This window comes from Oppia nitens, unplaced genomic scaffold, assembly GCF_028296485.1.
Source record: "Oppia nitens isolate AA-2021 unplaced genomic scaffold, nextdenovo-longstitch-racon4-pilon3 scaffold10_pilon_pilon_pilon, whole genome shotgun sequence".
Taxonomy (NCBI): Eukaryota; Metazoa; Arthropoda; class Arachnida; order Sarcoptiformes; family Oppiidae; genus Oppia; species Oppia nitens.
The window spans coordinates 791,112-808,985 of record NW_026533189.1 but is presented as its reverse complement, the minus strand read 5'-3'; the positions used below and the strand labels follow the sequence as shown (position 1 = coordinate 808,985).

General features: G+C 29.2%; 4 protein-coding genes across 4 annotated transcripts; 2 read left to right on the top strand and 2 right to left on the bottom strand.

The window, feature by feature from the left end:
• The first annotated feature begins 7,778 nt into the window (after window positions 1–7,778).
• Window positions 7,779–10,551, top strand: LOC128956517 (RNA cytosine-C(5)-methyltransferase NSUN2-like). The gene is made up of 7 exons (XM_054302272.1): window positions 7,779–7,971; window positions 8,038–8,430; window positions 8,492–8,779; window positions 8,849–9,558; window positions 9,655–9,790; window positions 9,855–10,245; window positions 10,314–10,551. Exons 1-7 carry the CDS (start codon window positions 7,906–7,908, stop codon window positions 10,439–10,441), a joined length of 2,112 nt encoding a protein of 703 aa, XP_054158247.1. The 5' UTR covers window positions 7,779–7,905; the 3' UTR covers window positions 10,442–10,551.
• Window positions 10,552–10,553: 2 nt separating this feature from the next.
• Window positions 10,554–12,209, bottom strand: LOC128956720 (pleiotropic regulator 1-like). The gene has a single exon (XM_054302469.1). It carries the CDS (start codon window positions 12,067–12,069, stop codon window positions 10,576–10,578), a length of 1,494 nt encoding a protein of 497 aa, XP_054158444.1. The 5' UTR covers window positions 12,070–12,209; the 3' UTR covers window positions 10,554–10,575.
• Window positions 12,210–14,482: 2,273 nt separating this feature from the next.
• LOC128956621 (uncharacterized) lies at window positions 14,483–16,416 on the bottom strand. The gene is made up of 3 exons (XM_054302372.1): window positions 15,224–16,416; window positions 15,078–15,165; window positions 14,483–15,008 (listed from the first exon to the last, which is right to left on the bottom strand). Exons 1-3 carry the CDS (start codon window positions 16,365–16,367, stop codon window positions 14,546–14,548), a joined length of 1,695 nt encoding a protein of 564 aa, XP_054158347.1. The 5' UTR covers window positions 16,368–16,416; the 3' UTR covers window positions 14,483–14,545.
• Window positions 16,417–16,738: 322 nt separating this feature from the next.
• Window positions 16,739–17,819, top strand: LOC128957002 (60S ribosomal protein L19-like). Its single transcript, XM_054302754.1, has 3 exons — window positions 16,739–16,773; window positions 17,120–17,581; window positions 17,640–17,819. Exons 1-3 carry the CDS (start codon window positions 16,769–16,771, stop codon window positions 17,764–17,766), a joined length of 594 nt encoding a protein of 197 aa, XP_054158729.1. The 5' UTR covers window positions 16,739–16,768; the 3' UTR covers window positions 17,767–17,819.
• The last annotated feature ends 55 nt before the right edge of the window (window positions 17,820–17,874 follow it).

The window sequence follows — 17,874 nt, the reverse complement described above, 5'->3', positions numbered from 1 at the left end:
TTGAATTTTATTATTATTATTAATCAATGAAAAACAAATTCATTACAATTTATTTGATGTTAATATTTAATTAAATATATAATACTTGAATGGTTTGAATAGGTTGTCCTCGTTGTGAATGTTTGTGTCATTGATTAGTTGGTCAATGAATGTTGTGTTTTATTCATTTAGTTTGTCAGATAGTATAGTATATATTAAAGATATGGTGAATATCCGTCTCAATCAATCACTGTTATATTAGACCGTTTCATAGCATTGATTGTGAGGAAAATAAATAAATTTATCGGCTTATGACTAGTCAAGCATTTCATAATTTTCAATACAACTCTCGTTTTCCCCTTTTTTATGAAAGGTTTGAGTCTATAGAGTATTGGCTTTTCAATGCTTTATAATATTGTTAATGTGATTATATGTTTGAGAACATCATCTTTTAGTGATGAAAACCATCAAAAGACTTACATTTTGCTCAATTGCCATCTCATATATGTCTTTCAAAAGCAATAACAACAGTATATATATTATATAAAGACATTTTTCAAAGCATTTTCATTGCCCATTCATTACGACAATTCATTCATATAATATTTCTCTTGTATTCACTTATATATCACTTACATTCACTTTATGCCAATCCATACATTCATATAATTCAAAGTATTTCATACAATTGCCAATGAGCTCGACATTTGTCTCATAATGTCTCATACATTATCAAACATCAATATATAGTCACTATTATTATCAAATGACATCCCCTTTAGTCTCTTTCTCTCTCTCTTTCTCTCTCTTTCATCCTTTGAGTCTTTCAGTGTATCCCTCGATACAGTCATATGTAATATATTTTGATATTTTCCTAATTTTCTTTTTGTTGATGTTATGCAACATTTACTAAAGGATAAGATTTTTATAGTGACTGCCAGTTGAGTGGTTTTCATGGATAGACTCATATAGTAAATAGCAATTCATTTGCATTACACGCACAGACTTTTTGTTAATAATATCGATGAAATCATTGCATTTTATGTTAAGATCTACTCATAACTTAAATTAAGATACTTTTAGTTTAAAAGCAATATAAGAGTACAGTTACTGTGAGACAACACACACTTCATGAACTTATTTGCCGCTAAAATCTAAGAGATGAGTGAATTGATAACATTTTGATAACATATTTGATAATATGTTTAGAGATGTGATATCACTATAATATACAGTTATATTACAGTAATAGTGATGTATATCTCTAAATGCAAGTGAATCCAAGTGTAAAGATTGTGATGAAAGGCGAAACACCGCAAATACCAATCATCACATATATATATATATATATATATATAGCATCGACCCTTTGATAGCATAGTTAGCACATACAGTACACACCATCACTAAGGATGTACTTTACCGCTCAGTGTTTATCACTTGAAAACCCTATAATATTGATAAGTATTGCATCAAAATTAAGTATTAAATAATTGAGTTTTGATTAGAAAAGAGCAGACATTTGGCCAGTAATGTGATGATCAAAGAGCTGACTGTTTGCTTTAGTCATACATATTGCTGGTACGCCTATAGTTAACCTATAGATAAATAGTGCACAATCGCTTTAAAGGCAAAGTATTGATCGGTCTAAATAAAAATAGTTGTGTTAGACCTAACAGTGCAATGAAAGTACTGTTCATGTATTCCCAAATCATTGCATTACATTCATTGCCTTTTCATTGCAATAATCATTACTTTAAACTGATTCACAGCTTATTCCCAGCAAAACACTGATAACTGTAATTCATTTTCACTTAAATTCATTGCCTTTTTATATTATTATACAAATATTGATAAAACTACTGTCATTAATAGCACAGTAGTGTTGATCAATTAGTAAGTCGGATAGCAATACATAAAAAGCCAGTGCTTTCAGTTGAGTCACTAATGTGTGAAGTTTTTGATCCTTTCTTAATGGGGGATGTCATCAATTTTTTATCAAAACACTCAAATTATTACTTATATAATGTTAACATTGCATCTAAATTAGTCAATAAATTGAGGGCTCGTTCAATATAATAATCTAGAGAGAGAGAGAGAGAGAGAGAGAGAGAGAGAGAGAGAGAGAGAGAGAGAGAGAGAGAGAGAGAGAGAGAGAGAGAGAGAGTTAAAAAGTGATTAAGAGCTTTGCTCTCACTTTATGGCTGAATGCATAAAATTGAAGCGATTTATTACATTTATTTTGTGTGCACTTATGTTATGTTAGTCTCAATAATGCTGACACTCTTTCACCCACTCGTAAACCAGTCTTCCATCGAGGCTTAACACAGCTCACAATTCTCTCTCTCTCTCTCTCTCTCTCTCTCTCTCTCTCTCTCTCTCTCTCTCTCTCTCTCTTTGATTGTATGACTCTTTATATGATAGTAAAGCAAAATCGCTTTTTCTCGTAAAAGTCATTTATTTTCGGTTTATTTCCTGCGAGTGTTTCAACACTTAATTTTCTGGTCTTTCTGTTCAAAGCATATCAAAGTTGACGTTATGTCCTAAGATTTCACTAAAGGTTTACTTAATATTATTAACCCATATATAAAGGTTTACCAAATATAGAAGTTATGGCAAACCTCATAACAACCAACACATCGACAATCATACAACTGTTGGTTTAGTAGTGACTTGTAAGAGATGTATCTTATGGTAAGCACTGGTAGGTCGACACACAAGTAAAGCCCATACGGTTACCGCAAATCACTTGAAATCTAATTCTTTTGGTTCCGTAAATGCACTCAAAATATGTGACACTTTTATCCAAAAGATGTGATAACAAGCAATCTATTGCTTTACTATTGATCGCGTAATACTGTGTTATATTATATGAGATGTTAGTCTAACTCAACCTCTTTATCCAATAAATGTCATAAATGTTTAACATCTCATACGTGATCACTGCTATAATAATAACAACTATACAAACCATACGACACCTCCACTAACGTAAATCTCATACTAAAATCATTGGACTATATATACATTATTGCAATGCTTTCACTTTAATGCTATTTGCATAACATTAATGAACTAAATTGCACTTTATTTTTACATTATATAAATAGTATATATTATACAATAATTTCTAGAAATATTCAGTACATAACTTGTTTTCATTCAAATCAATGACTGTTACAACAAAAAATTAAATTATTTATTCTTTAAGTGCACACAAATTAGCTTAAAAGCTATTTTCATCAAATAAATCATATTTAAATAGTTTTCATTCCAATAAAATCAAATCTACAAATTTGGCCAAAATTACTATAATTTAATATTATATAATTTATTAGTAGTTTTCATAATAATTAGATTCATATAAATGCAATCAATCATATAGTCTATTATTTTTAATATATAACATCACATTTACTAATACTATCATATAATATTATATAAATCTGATATTCATTATTTATTTATCAACTCAATCAGATAATTGAAAAAATTTTAATTTAATGATTTGTTGATAAAATTTTGGTTTTTGAAATTTAATAAAAACTTATATCAAAATTTTAAGATATTTATTAAACTTAAAGTTTATGTATTTCTTAATTTATTTAATTAATAAAAATAAAAACAAACTAAAACATAATAAATTAATACTTATAATGTTTTTAAATTAATTATTATAAACTTAATTTTACATTTTAATTTCATTGCAGTATTATAAAAGATTTAGTTATTGCCTAATAATTTTAATAATTATTAAGCTTTAATTGATACAATTAATTTAATTTAATTATTAGAATACATAATAATTAGATAATATTATAAAGTAAAAAGTATTAAATTTATTTTCTATAATAATTATCTATAATTATATATTATTTAAATTATATATTTAAAATATAATTATTTAAGTTATAATTTGACACTATAATTTGAAAATTTAACATTATTTTAATATATAATATTTGTAAAAAAGTAATAAATATGAAAATTAGTATTAAATTAATCAGTAAAACTAATAATAATTTAATATTTTTTTTTATATCTTATTCATTACAATAAAATATATTTAGATTAATGTTAAAAAAGTTATGACAAAAAATATTTATTAAATGATTTATAAAACATAACATTTGACATATTATATAAAGTATTTTAAACTATTGTTGCAAACAATGACATATAAAATAAAGATTGCTCTCAATATTCGCATCACTTGATTGTGACATTAGTGACAACAAACTCTCGATTATATCTATTTTATTGGCAATCTTTGGCTCAAATTGGAGAGACATTTGAAAGTCGATACTCTAACAGTATTGTCGATACCATCACTAATGGGCTCCCAGTGCCGCATCACTTATCCAAATGTGAATCATTCATCTCTTATTTGTCGACAAATGTTATACCAGTGAGTGAGTGAGTGAGTGAGTGAGTGAGTGAGTGAGTGAGTGAGAGAGAGAGAGAGAGAGAGAGAGAGAGAGAGATTTATATGATATCAAAAATTGTTGTATAATGTTTTTCAACATTTACAATATTACAAATATATTACATAATAATAAAATATGTGGTTTATTGAAAGTACAGTATTACTAAAAAAATATCAGATAAATATTGCATCGTTAGATCGTTATATTGTATATATTATATAATATAAGTAAAAAAATATATTTTATTTAAAAGTATATTAACAATTAATCTCTTGATAATTATTAAATGATATTAGAATTTAATTAAACACTATTAAGTGTATTAAGTTTAAGTTTTTTTTATATTTTATATATTAATTATTTATAGAATAGTCAACTCTATTATAAACATATTTATTAGAATAATATTAATATATAAAAATAAAATCAATATAATAAATATACTGTACCTGTATATTAACTTAAAGCATATAATGTATAATAAACGATTTATTAAATTTTTTATTACCTATTCGTTTTCAAATGTAGTATTTATTATTAAAATTAATTTAAGGGAAAAAACATATCATTTAATTCTGTTTAAAAACTTATTACAATATATCGTGTATAAAATACTGTAATATTCAATATAATATATATATATATATAATCATTTATTAATACAAACGTAATGTTGTCTAAAATAAGTTTTGACAAATACATTACATACTTTTGTTTTAAATAATTTATAAACTTATTATTATAGTATAATATTATAATTTTAATACAATAGTAATGAAATACTTATTAGTAATGATATATTGTATTTAATAATTATATTGCATTACACAACTTTTATAATATTACACTACACACACTTTAATTAATTAATAATTTATATAAATGTTTGTTTGTAAAAATATATTTTAACGATATTAAATTATTTTCATAATTTAAATATATTTACTATAATTATGCATTTATAGCCTTTTACGGTAATTTAAATAAATTACTATAATTTATAAATATTTAATTCTTAATGTTTATACCAAAAATTTTAAAATACTATAATCATAAACAATAACATTATTATTATTAAATTATTATTTTTAATAAATATTTAGAAATCTAAAATATTAGATAAAGAGCTATAGAAAGAAATAGAAAGAAAAAACAAAATGAAACTTATATTTACACAAATTTTAAGGTTTAGCACAATTTATTAAGTAATACAGTATTCATTAATTAAACTATTGTTAAATTATTATTATATATATACATATATATATATTATATATATATTTGTTATTTGCGATATATACAGTAAATTATAACTTATCAAATAATTTATTAGTGGTAATAACATTTGTCACGAAATTATGAATATTTAAAGATTTTTAAATACAATCATTTCGTAATAGGAATAGTATGACACTGTTATAATGCATTATAATATATAGAAAACATTTATTAAACATCGATATCTTATACTGTACTTAATGCTCATAAATTAGTTATTGTATAGCTTTATAATATACTAATATTAATACTTATTTACAGTATTAACATTCATAATAATTATATTTAATAATAATTTTAGACATTTCTTTATATATTTGTATAAATACTGTATATATTTTATATAAATTCAATACAAGATTTTAATATATATTATATATAATTATATACTGTACATGTATATCATATGTATAATTTCATTCTTTACAAATTATTAATATTTAATTTAATAACATATTATTACAGTATAAAATTATTTTATGACAATTTTTTTAAATCATAAAATTATAATATATAGTTATCCTAATTATACTTTTGATATTTAATAAAATAAAATATTTATATATATATATATATAGCACAAACATAGGAATTATTTTTTACCAAATATATTGTATATTTATTTATAACATCTAATTTTAATATTACATTATTTATTTCATATCACATCACATAGACTATGAAAATAGTGTAAAAGCAAGTTATTAAAAATAGATATTATTTTTAGAGATATATTATAGTTATAATAACTGTAGTATAATTTAAAAGTTATTGTCATTTAATAATAATGAAATAATGAGCTAATATGAAATAATTAATTGATATACAGTATGAAGTTATAGTTATGTAATTATATGTGCACTTTTATAAATAATCATTAAATATAATAAAAATGACCGCAACCTTACTAATATTGAAAATACTACCTCTACTACAGTATATGAACCAAATTAATTGCTATGTTTAATTATATTATATCTTATCATTAATTACATTTTAATGAATAATATAGATATATATATAAATAATGAGCGCAATTACTAATTAATCTTCAAATCATTATATTTCCATTAAATACATAACTAAGATATCAATTGGTAATAATTCACCAAATTTTGATTTCTTATAATTTATAATTATATAAAGTTTCAAAATATATAATTATATATCATTAATATGAAATTTTTATTGATAAAGTTCATAATATAACCTAGATTAATTAAATTTTAAAAACATAAGTGCAATATTATTACAATAAAATTAACAATATTTTATTTTTTCCTATAATTATGCAAATAATTATTAATAGACAAAAGTTTAGAAAAATGCATATTATTATTATTTATATTTTTAAAAACTAATCTTTAAAATATTTATAATGTTATACATTAACTTACCTAGTTAACAATGGTGTTAATTTAGAAAAATTGATATCAAAAAAATTTATTACAATATTTAAAAATTTATTGAAATTTTATTAGCAAAACATTTTTAGTGAACAGACATTAAATATTATAGTATTTTTTAAATAATGATTTTATAATTTATTAATTTGTAAAACAATTTTTAATTATTGCATTCGTGAAGCTCAGGTATATCAAGGCATAAATATATGGTCAGTGCTGTAATAATAAAGTGTTAACAGTGTATAGGGTTTAAGTTAAAGAGTTGATCCATAAATAGGTCGACAGGTATTTGAAGGGAAATATTTATATTAGTTATACATGTAGTGAATAAACAATATTTAGTATAATTACCAAAATATTCAATTAGTCTATTTGACAATTAAATTATTAGTTAGTTATGTGAAAATTTTCTAAATATATCATTAATTATAAACTATTTATACAATAAATAACACATATTTTTTAAAGTAAAGTAAATATGAAAATACAAATCTCAAGAAAATTATTTGCATTTAATATTGTATAAAAATTAATTTTTTAAATCTAATTATTTTGATAATTAGATTTTTAATAAATAGCAAAGTTTTAGTAATAAATTATATTTTGTGTGCAAACCTTTAGTTTATTAATGTTAAACAAGTGGTTATTATACAGTAGTTTTTGTTAACTTAAAATCACATCATTTGTGTAGAAGTAATGCCAAATCACATGGAGTTTTGAAACTTATATTTACTATTAATTAATATTAAATTCAATTTAAATCACAATTTAAAACATATTTCAATTGATTTCAAAAATAATTGACATCTTATTGAATGATGAGTTCAGACTTACAGACGAAGAAGAAGAAGAGGAAGCAGTTTCGTAGACAAAGACATAATGTAAGCATTTGTTTGATATTTGACTTGAATTTAGCAACAAATTTATAATGAATTTCTTTGACGAAGAAATCAAATGACAGCAAACGGGATGAGAAACGTGAAGAACGACAGAAATATGTGGATATTGTTAAGGATAATAAAGACTACGAAAAGTATTACAAAATGCAGAATATTGTGGCCGATGAAGAATGGGAAGCATTTATGGCGTGTCTTCGAGAACCACTTCCGTCAGCATTTCGTTTAACCTCATATTGCAAGAGTCAGACGATAGCACTGAGGAATATCATCGAAAGCAAAGACTTCAACGGAACAGCTGTTGGCGATAATAATAATGGTCTCGAATGTATAGAGTGGTATCCAAACCGATTTGCCTGGAATTGCAATATATCGAGAGTTGAAATTAGAAAGTCGGACACATTCAGGATATTACAGAACTTCTTAATATCAGAAACTGATTCAGTATTGAAATGAATGACTGATTAACTTTAAACGATTTACTTATCATAATTTCATTTTAAAGGGTTATATCAGTAGACAAGAAGCCGTATCTATGATTCCGGCACTTCTGATGGACTTAAAGCCCGGCTATCGAGTGCTCGACATGTGTGCGGCTCCGGGATCTAAAACGGCACAAATAATTGAAATGCTTCATTCAGATGATGGCGTGTCGGAAGGCGCTGTTGTGGCCAATGATGTGGATAACAAACGATGCTATATGTTAGTCCATCAATCAAAACGTTTGCACAGTTGTTCCACTTTGATTACAAACCACGACGCGGGAGGAATGCCTAACTTTTACGAACAAGTGGTTAGTTATGATATTTTATAATTTACTTGTAATTCAATTTTTTATATAATATTTTTCATGTACTAACAGAATGGACAGCGAGTTGTTATGAAGTTTGATCGCATCCTATGTGACGTCCCGTGCAGTGGTGACGGAACTATACGTAAGAACACTGATGTGTGGTTCAAATGGAATGCCGCCAATGGAAACAATTTTCACGGAATTCAGTACCGAATTGCCCGAAGAGGTCTCGAAATGTTACGTAAAGACGGAATTCTCGTTTATTCGACGTGTAGTTTGAATCCTATTGAAGACGAATCAGTTATTGCATCTCTTCTGAATGCATCCGAAGGAGGTGCACATCTTGTCGATGTCTCACAAGTTTTACCGAAACTGAAATATTCTAAAGGTTTAGACCACTGGAAAGTTATGACCAGAGAAGTGGTTTGCGTTGAATCTGTGGAAGAAGTCGAAGAGAAATATAAATCACAAATTAGGGAATCATTGTTTCCACCAAAAAATATAAAAGAATTAAATCTAAATCGATGTCTAAGAGTTTTACCTCATCTGCAAAATACTGGCGGATTCTTTGTTGCTGTCATTAGGAAAACTGTTGACACACTTCCATGGGAGTCGTCAACTGAAGAATCAGTTAAGACACCGGAAGATACAACGGCGGAAAGTAAAACCACGGCTAACACTGGAAACGATAGACCACGAAAAAAGAGAAGAGTGTATGGATTTAAAGAAGATCCATTCATTTTCATGGATAAGAATGATTGCGATTGGATTAAAATAAAGTATTGATTTGTTTATAATTACCATAATTGGTATTAAATGCCAGCATTGGTACTCTAATTAATGAATATATATATATATTATTTATTTAAATTTAGGGAATATTACGGAATAAAAGACACGTTTCCGTCGGAACAGTTGGTGTACAGGTGTGCTGTCGGTAAAAAGAAAAATATTTATTTTCTTACCAAAGCTGCTAAAGAAATAGTTGTTAATAATCAGCAAAATATAAAGGTTTTTATTAATATAATGAGTCGATTAAACCTAATATTAATTTATTCATAACTATTAATTAAAGTTAATCAATGGTGGCGTTCGGCTCTTTTCAAGAAGTGACGATAAAGTAAATCCTTGCGGTTTTCGTATCACACAAGAAGGTCTTCAATCTTTATATCCATATCTCAATAATGATGATGTCATTGAATTATCTACATCTGATGCGAAACAATTGTTATCCAATGATAATATGCCATTGGATCAGTTTACTGGATGTGATCCACAAAAACTAATAAAACTCAGCTCTGGTTGTTGTGTTCTTGTTATCAAAAAAGATGTCGAATCTAATGAAGACTTACCATTAATTTTGCCCATTTGTTGCTGGAAAGGCAAGACTTCATTGCGTGCTTATATTGCCAAAAATGAAAGGATCCACTATTTAAGACTTTGTGGCGCAGATGTCACCGAAACAGGTCCGAGATATTAAGCACTAGTTTTATTATTATTATTAATATATTATAATTTTTATTATCGATTACAGAAGTGCGAAGAGGCAATGAACGAGAGAAACATAAAGTCGCGAATTACTTGAATAACAAGAAATTAGATGATAAACAAACAGAAGATATCATTGACAATCCAATTGTCACAATTGAAAGTGATTTATAAAATATAAACTTTGAATTTAATAATGGATTTTTTGGTTTCATATAATTTATATTTTTTAAGTTTTATTTTTTTGACAAATGAACCAAACATTGATATCATTGAATAAATGACACGAAAAATGATTATAATAAATGTTAATAACGTTTGCGCTTAAGAAGGTCTGGTTTCCAATTGATTGGATGTGATTCTTCATCTGCTGTTTCGTCCTCTTTATATATCTTAATGGTTTTGTCCGCTTCACCCGTAATTAGTCTGGAACTGCTCTGATCGTAAGTCATGGTAAAGATACCATTTTCCGACTCTATAGATCCGGGTTGTGCTGATGATTGGGTTCGTTGAAAGTTGTAACCAGTTCTCCAGTCCCAAAAAAACATGGAACCATTGTCTGCTCCAGAAACCAGTACTCCATCCGTATTCATGGCGAGACAGTTGACTATAGCATTATGACCACTCAAGTTCTGAATAAACTTTCCGTCGGGAAACCCCCACTGTTTGATGTTTGCGAAAGAGCCCGAAGCGAATGCATTCAGTTTCGGATGAATAATAAGAGAGCGGACACTCTTCTTATGATGCGTTAATGTTGTTCGGGTTTTACCCGCAATAATATCCCACAAACGGATAGTTGTATCGTGTGATCCCGTAATAACCTGTGGATCGGTAGCCTGACATACAACCGAAGCAATAGTATTTGAGTGACCGGACAACGAATGAATTTGAGCTTTAGATCTTATATCCCAAACTCTTGCCACAGAGTCTCGACCGGCGGACACCAATATATCGATAGTTGGATGTAATGCCAAACTGTAAACTCCCGAGAGATGTCCATGATAGTGACGAACCACTTTGTTGTATTCTAAGTCCCAACACTTAACCTGTTTGTCTTCACCGCATGAAAATAGATACGGTTGTCGAGCACTGACTGCCAGACCTCTAACACCTGATATATGTCCTGTCAGTGATAGCTTTAACTTTCCAGAAGCCAAATCCCAAATTTTAATGATCCTATCATTAGAACCGCTGGCAAACCATTCATTTCCCGGTTCAACTGCCAAACAGCGAACCCAACCGATATGACCGGACAAAACTCTATATAACTTCCACGGCGGATGCCATTCAGGTTTAGGCATTGGCGGTGGCTTTCTATGAACTATTTGTGTGCCCGAAGATAATAGCATTACTTGTTGGTTATTGGATGAATTGGTGCCAACATTTGGCATCGATTTCGTCGGTTCGGAGTAAAGAACTAATGAATTGCTCTTATTATTACCAGACGTATCGTCGATATTACYCTTCATTTCTTCATCTCTTTGATTGTCTTTCATTTTAGACTTCAACGATTCGTTTGCGTCATCTTTGGGAACCAAATGAAGAACAGGTTTGTATTGGTCTCTGGCCTTAAGAGTCATTTGAATTTCATGAGCTTTTTGGTCAATCGGCGGTAATTCGTTGTGGTCACTGATGAACATGTCGTGTGTCCTCTTCATTGACCGAAATACCAACGTATGGACCGATTGTTTGTGGACAGTCGTCAGAGAATCAATAGTGACCGGCGGTTGACTTTCATGACTGTGTTGTCGTCCCGGTGTTTGGGGGAGTCGTGTAGGCGTCGAGTCCAGTGTTGTGGCCATCACTTTACGGGCAACTCATTTGGTGATCACTTAACTGAATGTTTGAAAAGTGTTTCCGAAAATGTGTTTCAAATGTCAACAAAACGTTTTCCAAACAATTAGTCTTTCAATGCAYTGACTGTTTGTCCGACAGATGTCTCGACAAACAGACAACGGATGGCATACGAGATATGAACGCAAAGCCGGTGTTTAAGTGAAAAGGCGTGCAAACAGTCTATCAATTGGTCACTACTTTTAGACCATCGGACACAACACGCGTCACGTGTGAACACACTTTGACCACATCTGCAGTTATTTAACACACGTTTATGTATTACACATGAAGTCATTCACTCTTTGCTATTGTTTGTGTGATTTAACCAATTATTACGGTATTACTTGAGTCCAATCCATTGACCCGAACCGCTCGCTTCACTCGTTTTTGTGGCCAATCTATGGATATGAAGATAATTATAGATTAAGATATTCAATCAAAAGGGACAACTAATGTCAATGGATGTGTTGATGTCGTCGGTGGCAAACGATAGACCAAATGAAGAGATTACCGAATTCTTGAAACCTTTGAGACCTATCTCGCGGCCGGTGATGAAGGATAAAGACAAACGAGATAATCGTCGATTAATTTTCGATAAAATTCGTGATTTATGCCGAACTCCGACACAGTTTTTGAAGCCTATCGACAATCAATCGTTTTTGTGTCACATATTTACCGATATCAGACAATTGTGTGAACGGCCACAACTTATAACACCAATTGAAGATCAATTGGTTGTCCAACAGATCAATGATGAAGAAGTAGTGGATGAGGTAAAGGTTTTTAAAAAACGGATTAAACAATATTATTGTGACACTAATAGTGACACTAATTTGCTATCATTTGATATAATTAATAAATCAAAAGTGTTTTGTACTTTAATTAAACCCAAATCCATCAAAATTGTTAATAATACCAATGATGTGGTAACTGAATCACTGAGTGATAAAAGAAAAGCGACGATTAAGAGGAAGACATCAAATGATAGGACGACTTGCAATAAAAGAGTTGCGCGAAAACCATTGAAACCGATATTAAGTATCGATTGTGATATTACTTCAAAGATTAATGAATACTCGAAATTGTATTCAAAACCAAATCCAAAGAAGACGTCTTGCGATAAGACAAAAACAAAGAGTGTTGTGACAAACAATGAGTCCATTATCATTGTCGACACTACCTATGAATCTGTGTCGAGTCCATCAGTTAGTTATCAATCATCTCTTCCCTATTCAATGCCGGCCACACCTGTCAGCACAACTGAGAGTTCAGTAAGCAGTCAATCATCACTTCATTCAGACATTTCATCCACATCTTCATTATTATCGCAAATCCGTAAACAATTGAATCCTCGATTCGAGTCGTATCGACAATACGCTGACAAATGTAACCAAAAGAAAACAACGACAAAGAAGTGCTACAATAAAAAGGTTACAAAACGTGAAATTGATTTCAATAAGAAAGTACTCGAATGGAAGGCCAACCGACTCGGTTCGGGTAATACAACACCGCTTCATAATATCGAATTCTTAGAGACACCTCCTGGAAGTCCTCTAAAAAAGCAATCAACTATTGAAGACAAAGACACAAATGTCGATGAATTGAATCAATTTATCGATAATTTAGAAAATGAAGATTTCATGCAATTAGACGACAATTTAAAGAATGAATTCAATTCCCTTCTTTCGGATTTATATTCAGACATTGTTCCCGAAGATTCATCGCTTGTAACTTAATTCACATATTTATCATTTTGTTTGTACAGTAGATATCATATATTAAAACTTATTTTGTTTATTATGTGTTTAACCGATAATAATAATGATATACCGTATTCCCCGGTAATTCAGATATAAGACTTCTCTATTAGATATTTCGCTTATCTATAATATATTCATATTAACAAAACACTGCAATCTCTTAACCCTATAATAAATTTTATTTAATATCTAATTTATATGCAAAACGATAGACATTTACCGTACTTATGATAAAATATAAATATTTCTATAACCGGATAATTGACAAATAACTTCAATAGATTATTAATCAATGATATGTTTTCTTTATATTTATATTCTATATTTATTTACAAACTATCCTTATATTAATAATATACTGCAAGTATTCCTTTAAAAATGTAAGATATTTTGTTTACAAAACTTGCGAATAAATTACAGGGAAAACGGTATATTTAATACAATATATTACCGTAATGTAAATATTAAGATAGATTACTGTAAATAGCATTTTGTATAAAAACTAATATATTAAAAGCAAACAATCATTTAATGTAAATATTTGTCATTTAAGAGAATCTTATATTAATTTAAATAAATGATAGAAAATTGACTATTTTTTATTTAAAATGTTTAMCTAATTAATGATAACAAATGGCTATAAACGTACTGTAATTAACAAACTCACAGATAAGTCAAACCGTTATTTTATTTCCAAGTCTTCTTTTTTAACATTTTTGCGCTCATCTTCTGGTAAACTCAATGGATATGCAATTCTATAGGTCGGGTGTTCGTTAGGAGGTTTCACCCAAAATGTATCTCTCAGTGGTTTAGGTCTTCTATGACCATCCGGATAGGGTAAAGGTTGGTTAACTGGTGCAGATGTTGGATGAATTCGTGGATGTTTAGGCTGATCCAGGTCTGCATTGTTGTCGAAAGGCTCTATTGCAGAATGAGGTCTGAGTCCACGATAGATACCAATTCTTGAACGCCTTTTCCTTATGGGTGCCTTAAGCCAATCAGGTGTACCAATTGGTATGGGATGAATATGTGGAAGTACTGGTTCTTTAAAAGTATCCTTATAGTCATAAGGATTGACTGACTTTAACCGTTCTAATAAAACATCTTTGGCTAAATCCTTTGGATCTCTGAATTGATCCAAATAACTATTTTTATAATAATTTAAAAAAACAAATTAAAGTACTGTTTAAAAAATCAATTATATTTGACATTACATATTGAACGGAGCTCTGGCAGGAAATTGTAATTGTTTGTAAAATTTATCCTTTGGTGGTATCCATTGATAATAAGGTGATCGCATGTCTGCAGAATAATATAAACAATTACCGTATTATTTAAAACAGCATTTTAGAAGACATACCTAAATAATCATAAAATATCTTTTGTGAACTATAGTCCCAAATAGTTTGAAACCATGAAAGACCTACAGGTGTGAGTTGGTTATCATCGCCATGAGCTGACATAAACTCCAAAGCATTGAAAGACCTCTTTTTAAGATCAAAATCATCGATAGATTGTTGTTTCAATGGACTCTTATGTTTATATAACAAAAACACATATCTATGATACCCTAAGCCTTTGACTCCAAAAACAGGCAAATATTTAATGACTGTCTCATAACTGGTAACTCCTTTAGTATTATGAATATTGGTTGTCATCCAATGGCAAACATTGGATTCATTACCGAGTAATGAATCCAAACTAATTAGACATAACGTGTAATAATTATTTATATCATTTAAAAGCCTTATCTGACCATTTGATTCATTCAATTCATTATAATTATCGTTACTTTTATCAAAATTATTGATCCCATTAATAGCCGAAGCGTCGATTGAAACGTTTGGACAKTTTTGACATTTTTGTGGATACAATAGATTTCCGCGAAATACTGGCGAAACAATTATGTCATCCGATTTGTTTTCAGAAGAAGTTTCTTTAGTACTATTTTCTGTCAAAATATCTTCTTCTCCGACTTCGGACTCAAGAACACAGAATTCGGCTTTCAATGGAACTAATGGTCGAAAATAATATGTAGGCTTTGGAGGGATKGACTCTATAGATGAAACACTCTGTATCTGATGTGAGGGTGGAAACAGATCTTTAAAGATTGCGTAATGATTGGCCAAATCAATGATACTTTGGACGCCTTCGTCACTCAAAAGCCATTTCTCGTAAATCCGTCTGTAATTCAATGCCTGTATGTCTTCGTCTTCATCAAAGTCTTCGAAGTCAACTCTCGTAAGAGTTTTACTTTCAAAATCTTTCTTTACTTGTGACCACTTTTGTGTGACATCCGAGTCATTTGCGAACCCGATGTCAAACAAATTGATAGCATTTTCGTAATAATTAATTTCATTGAGTTTTTGTTCAATTGTTTGATAATAATCGGGCGGTTTGTCCACCACTTGCGGCAACAKAAAGCGTCCAAATCGTTTAAACTCTTTGGTGAGACATTTGTGGCCACAAAGTGTGCGACCACTGCTTCGGACGACTGACAGCATAGCCGACGGTCACTGATTCACACCACGAGTTCAATGGATTTAATTTATATTTAAAATAATTATTATTTTTATTAAACACTTTGTGAACATCAATGACAACACTTTTATTACATTTATTTTATTGAATTTAATTCACTAAAAGAAATGTTTTAAACATTAATTTCATATAAAAATGTAGTAAATTATGTGTCAATTGAATACAATTAATAATATAATCATTTAATTAATTAAAAATAATTAAATGACTAAAAATTCAATTGAATTCAATTGAAAATCTAAATCAAACTTCAAATGCAATGTCTATTAATAGTTGTCGTAATTGATGTCCAAACCATCGATGACTGCATTGTCGACACAACAGTGCAAACACTCTCTTCCTGTTTGACGACATTAACATCGCTATGAGGTATGGTTTGTGTCCACTTATTTTACCCGATTTGACCACTTTTTACCGATTATATCAATACTAATTTGTCGATAATAAGTGTCTGAAAGTGTTTTGCGCCGATTGTTATGACTCGTTGGTCACAATCGGTGTCCAATTAGTTGTAATATGATTTGCGGCGAAAAATCACGTTTTCTTTGCGTTTTTTTGTATTGCTATTAGTGTTAAACCATTGATTGAATAAATGCATTGAAATAATGCTATTTTATCGACACATTAATTGACAAATTGTTTTGATTTGATTTTTATGAATTAATAAATATAACGAAGAGATTAATTGATGTTTTGTTTTAATTGTTTGATTCAGTACTTTGCGACTTCAGAAACGTTTAGCTTCGGCTGTACTGAAGTGCGGTCGCAATAAAGTCTGGTTGGATCCCAATGAGGGCAATGAGATCGCAAATGCCAACTCAAGACAACACATCCGCAAATTAATTAAAGACGGTCTTATCATTCGTAAACCAGTGGCCGTCCACTCACGAGCTCGTGTGCGCCGCAACACCGAGGCTAGACGTAAGGGCCGACACACGGGTCCCGGTAAGAGAAAGGGTACAGCAAATGCCCGAATGCCGGTCAAAGTGTTGTGGGTTAGGCGTATGCGTGTCTTAAGACGTCTTCTCAAGAAGTATAGAGAAAACAAGAAAATTGATAGACATCTGTATCACGACCTCTACCTTAAAGCTAAGGGTAATGTCTTCAAGAATAAGAGAGTTCTCATGGAATTCATCCATAAGAAGAAATCGGAGAAACAGAGAACCAAACAATTGAGGTTTGATTTGTTTTACTATTAATTGAATTCATTTATTAATATAATTACGTTTTTACAGCGATTTGGCTGAAGCTCGAAGACAAAAGGTTAAGGAAGCGCGCAGAAGAAGAGARGAAAGACAACAACAGAAAAGAACTGAAATGTTGATCACCTATCAGAAGGAAGAAGAGGCGCTTAAGAAGTAAATTGTGTATCATTTTTGAAAAAGAAATCAAATAAATTGTCTTTTGATTAATAATATACTCTTTTTTTATTAAAATAAATATCTAATAAAATGATAATTAATTAATAGC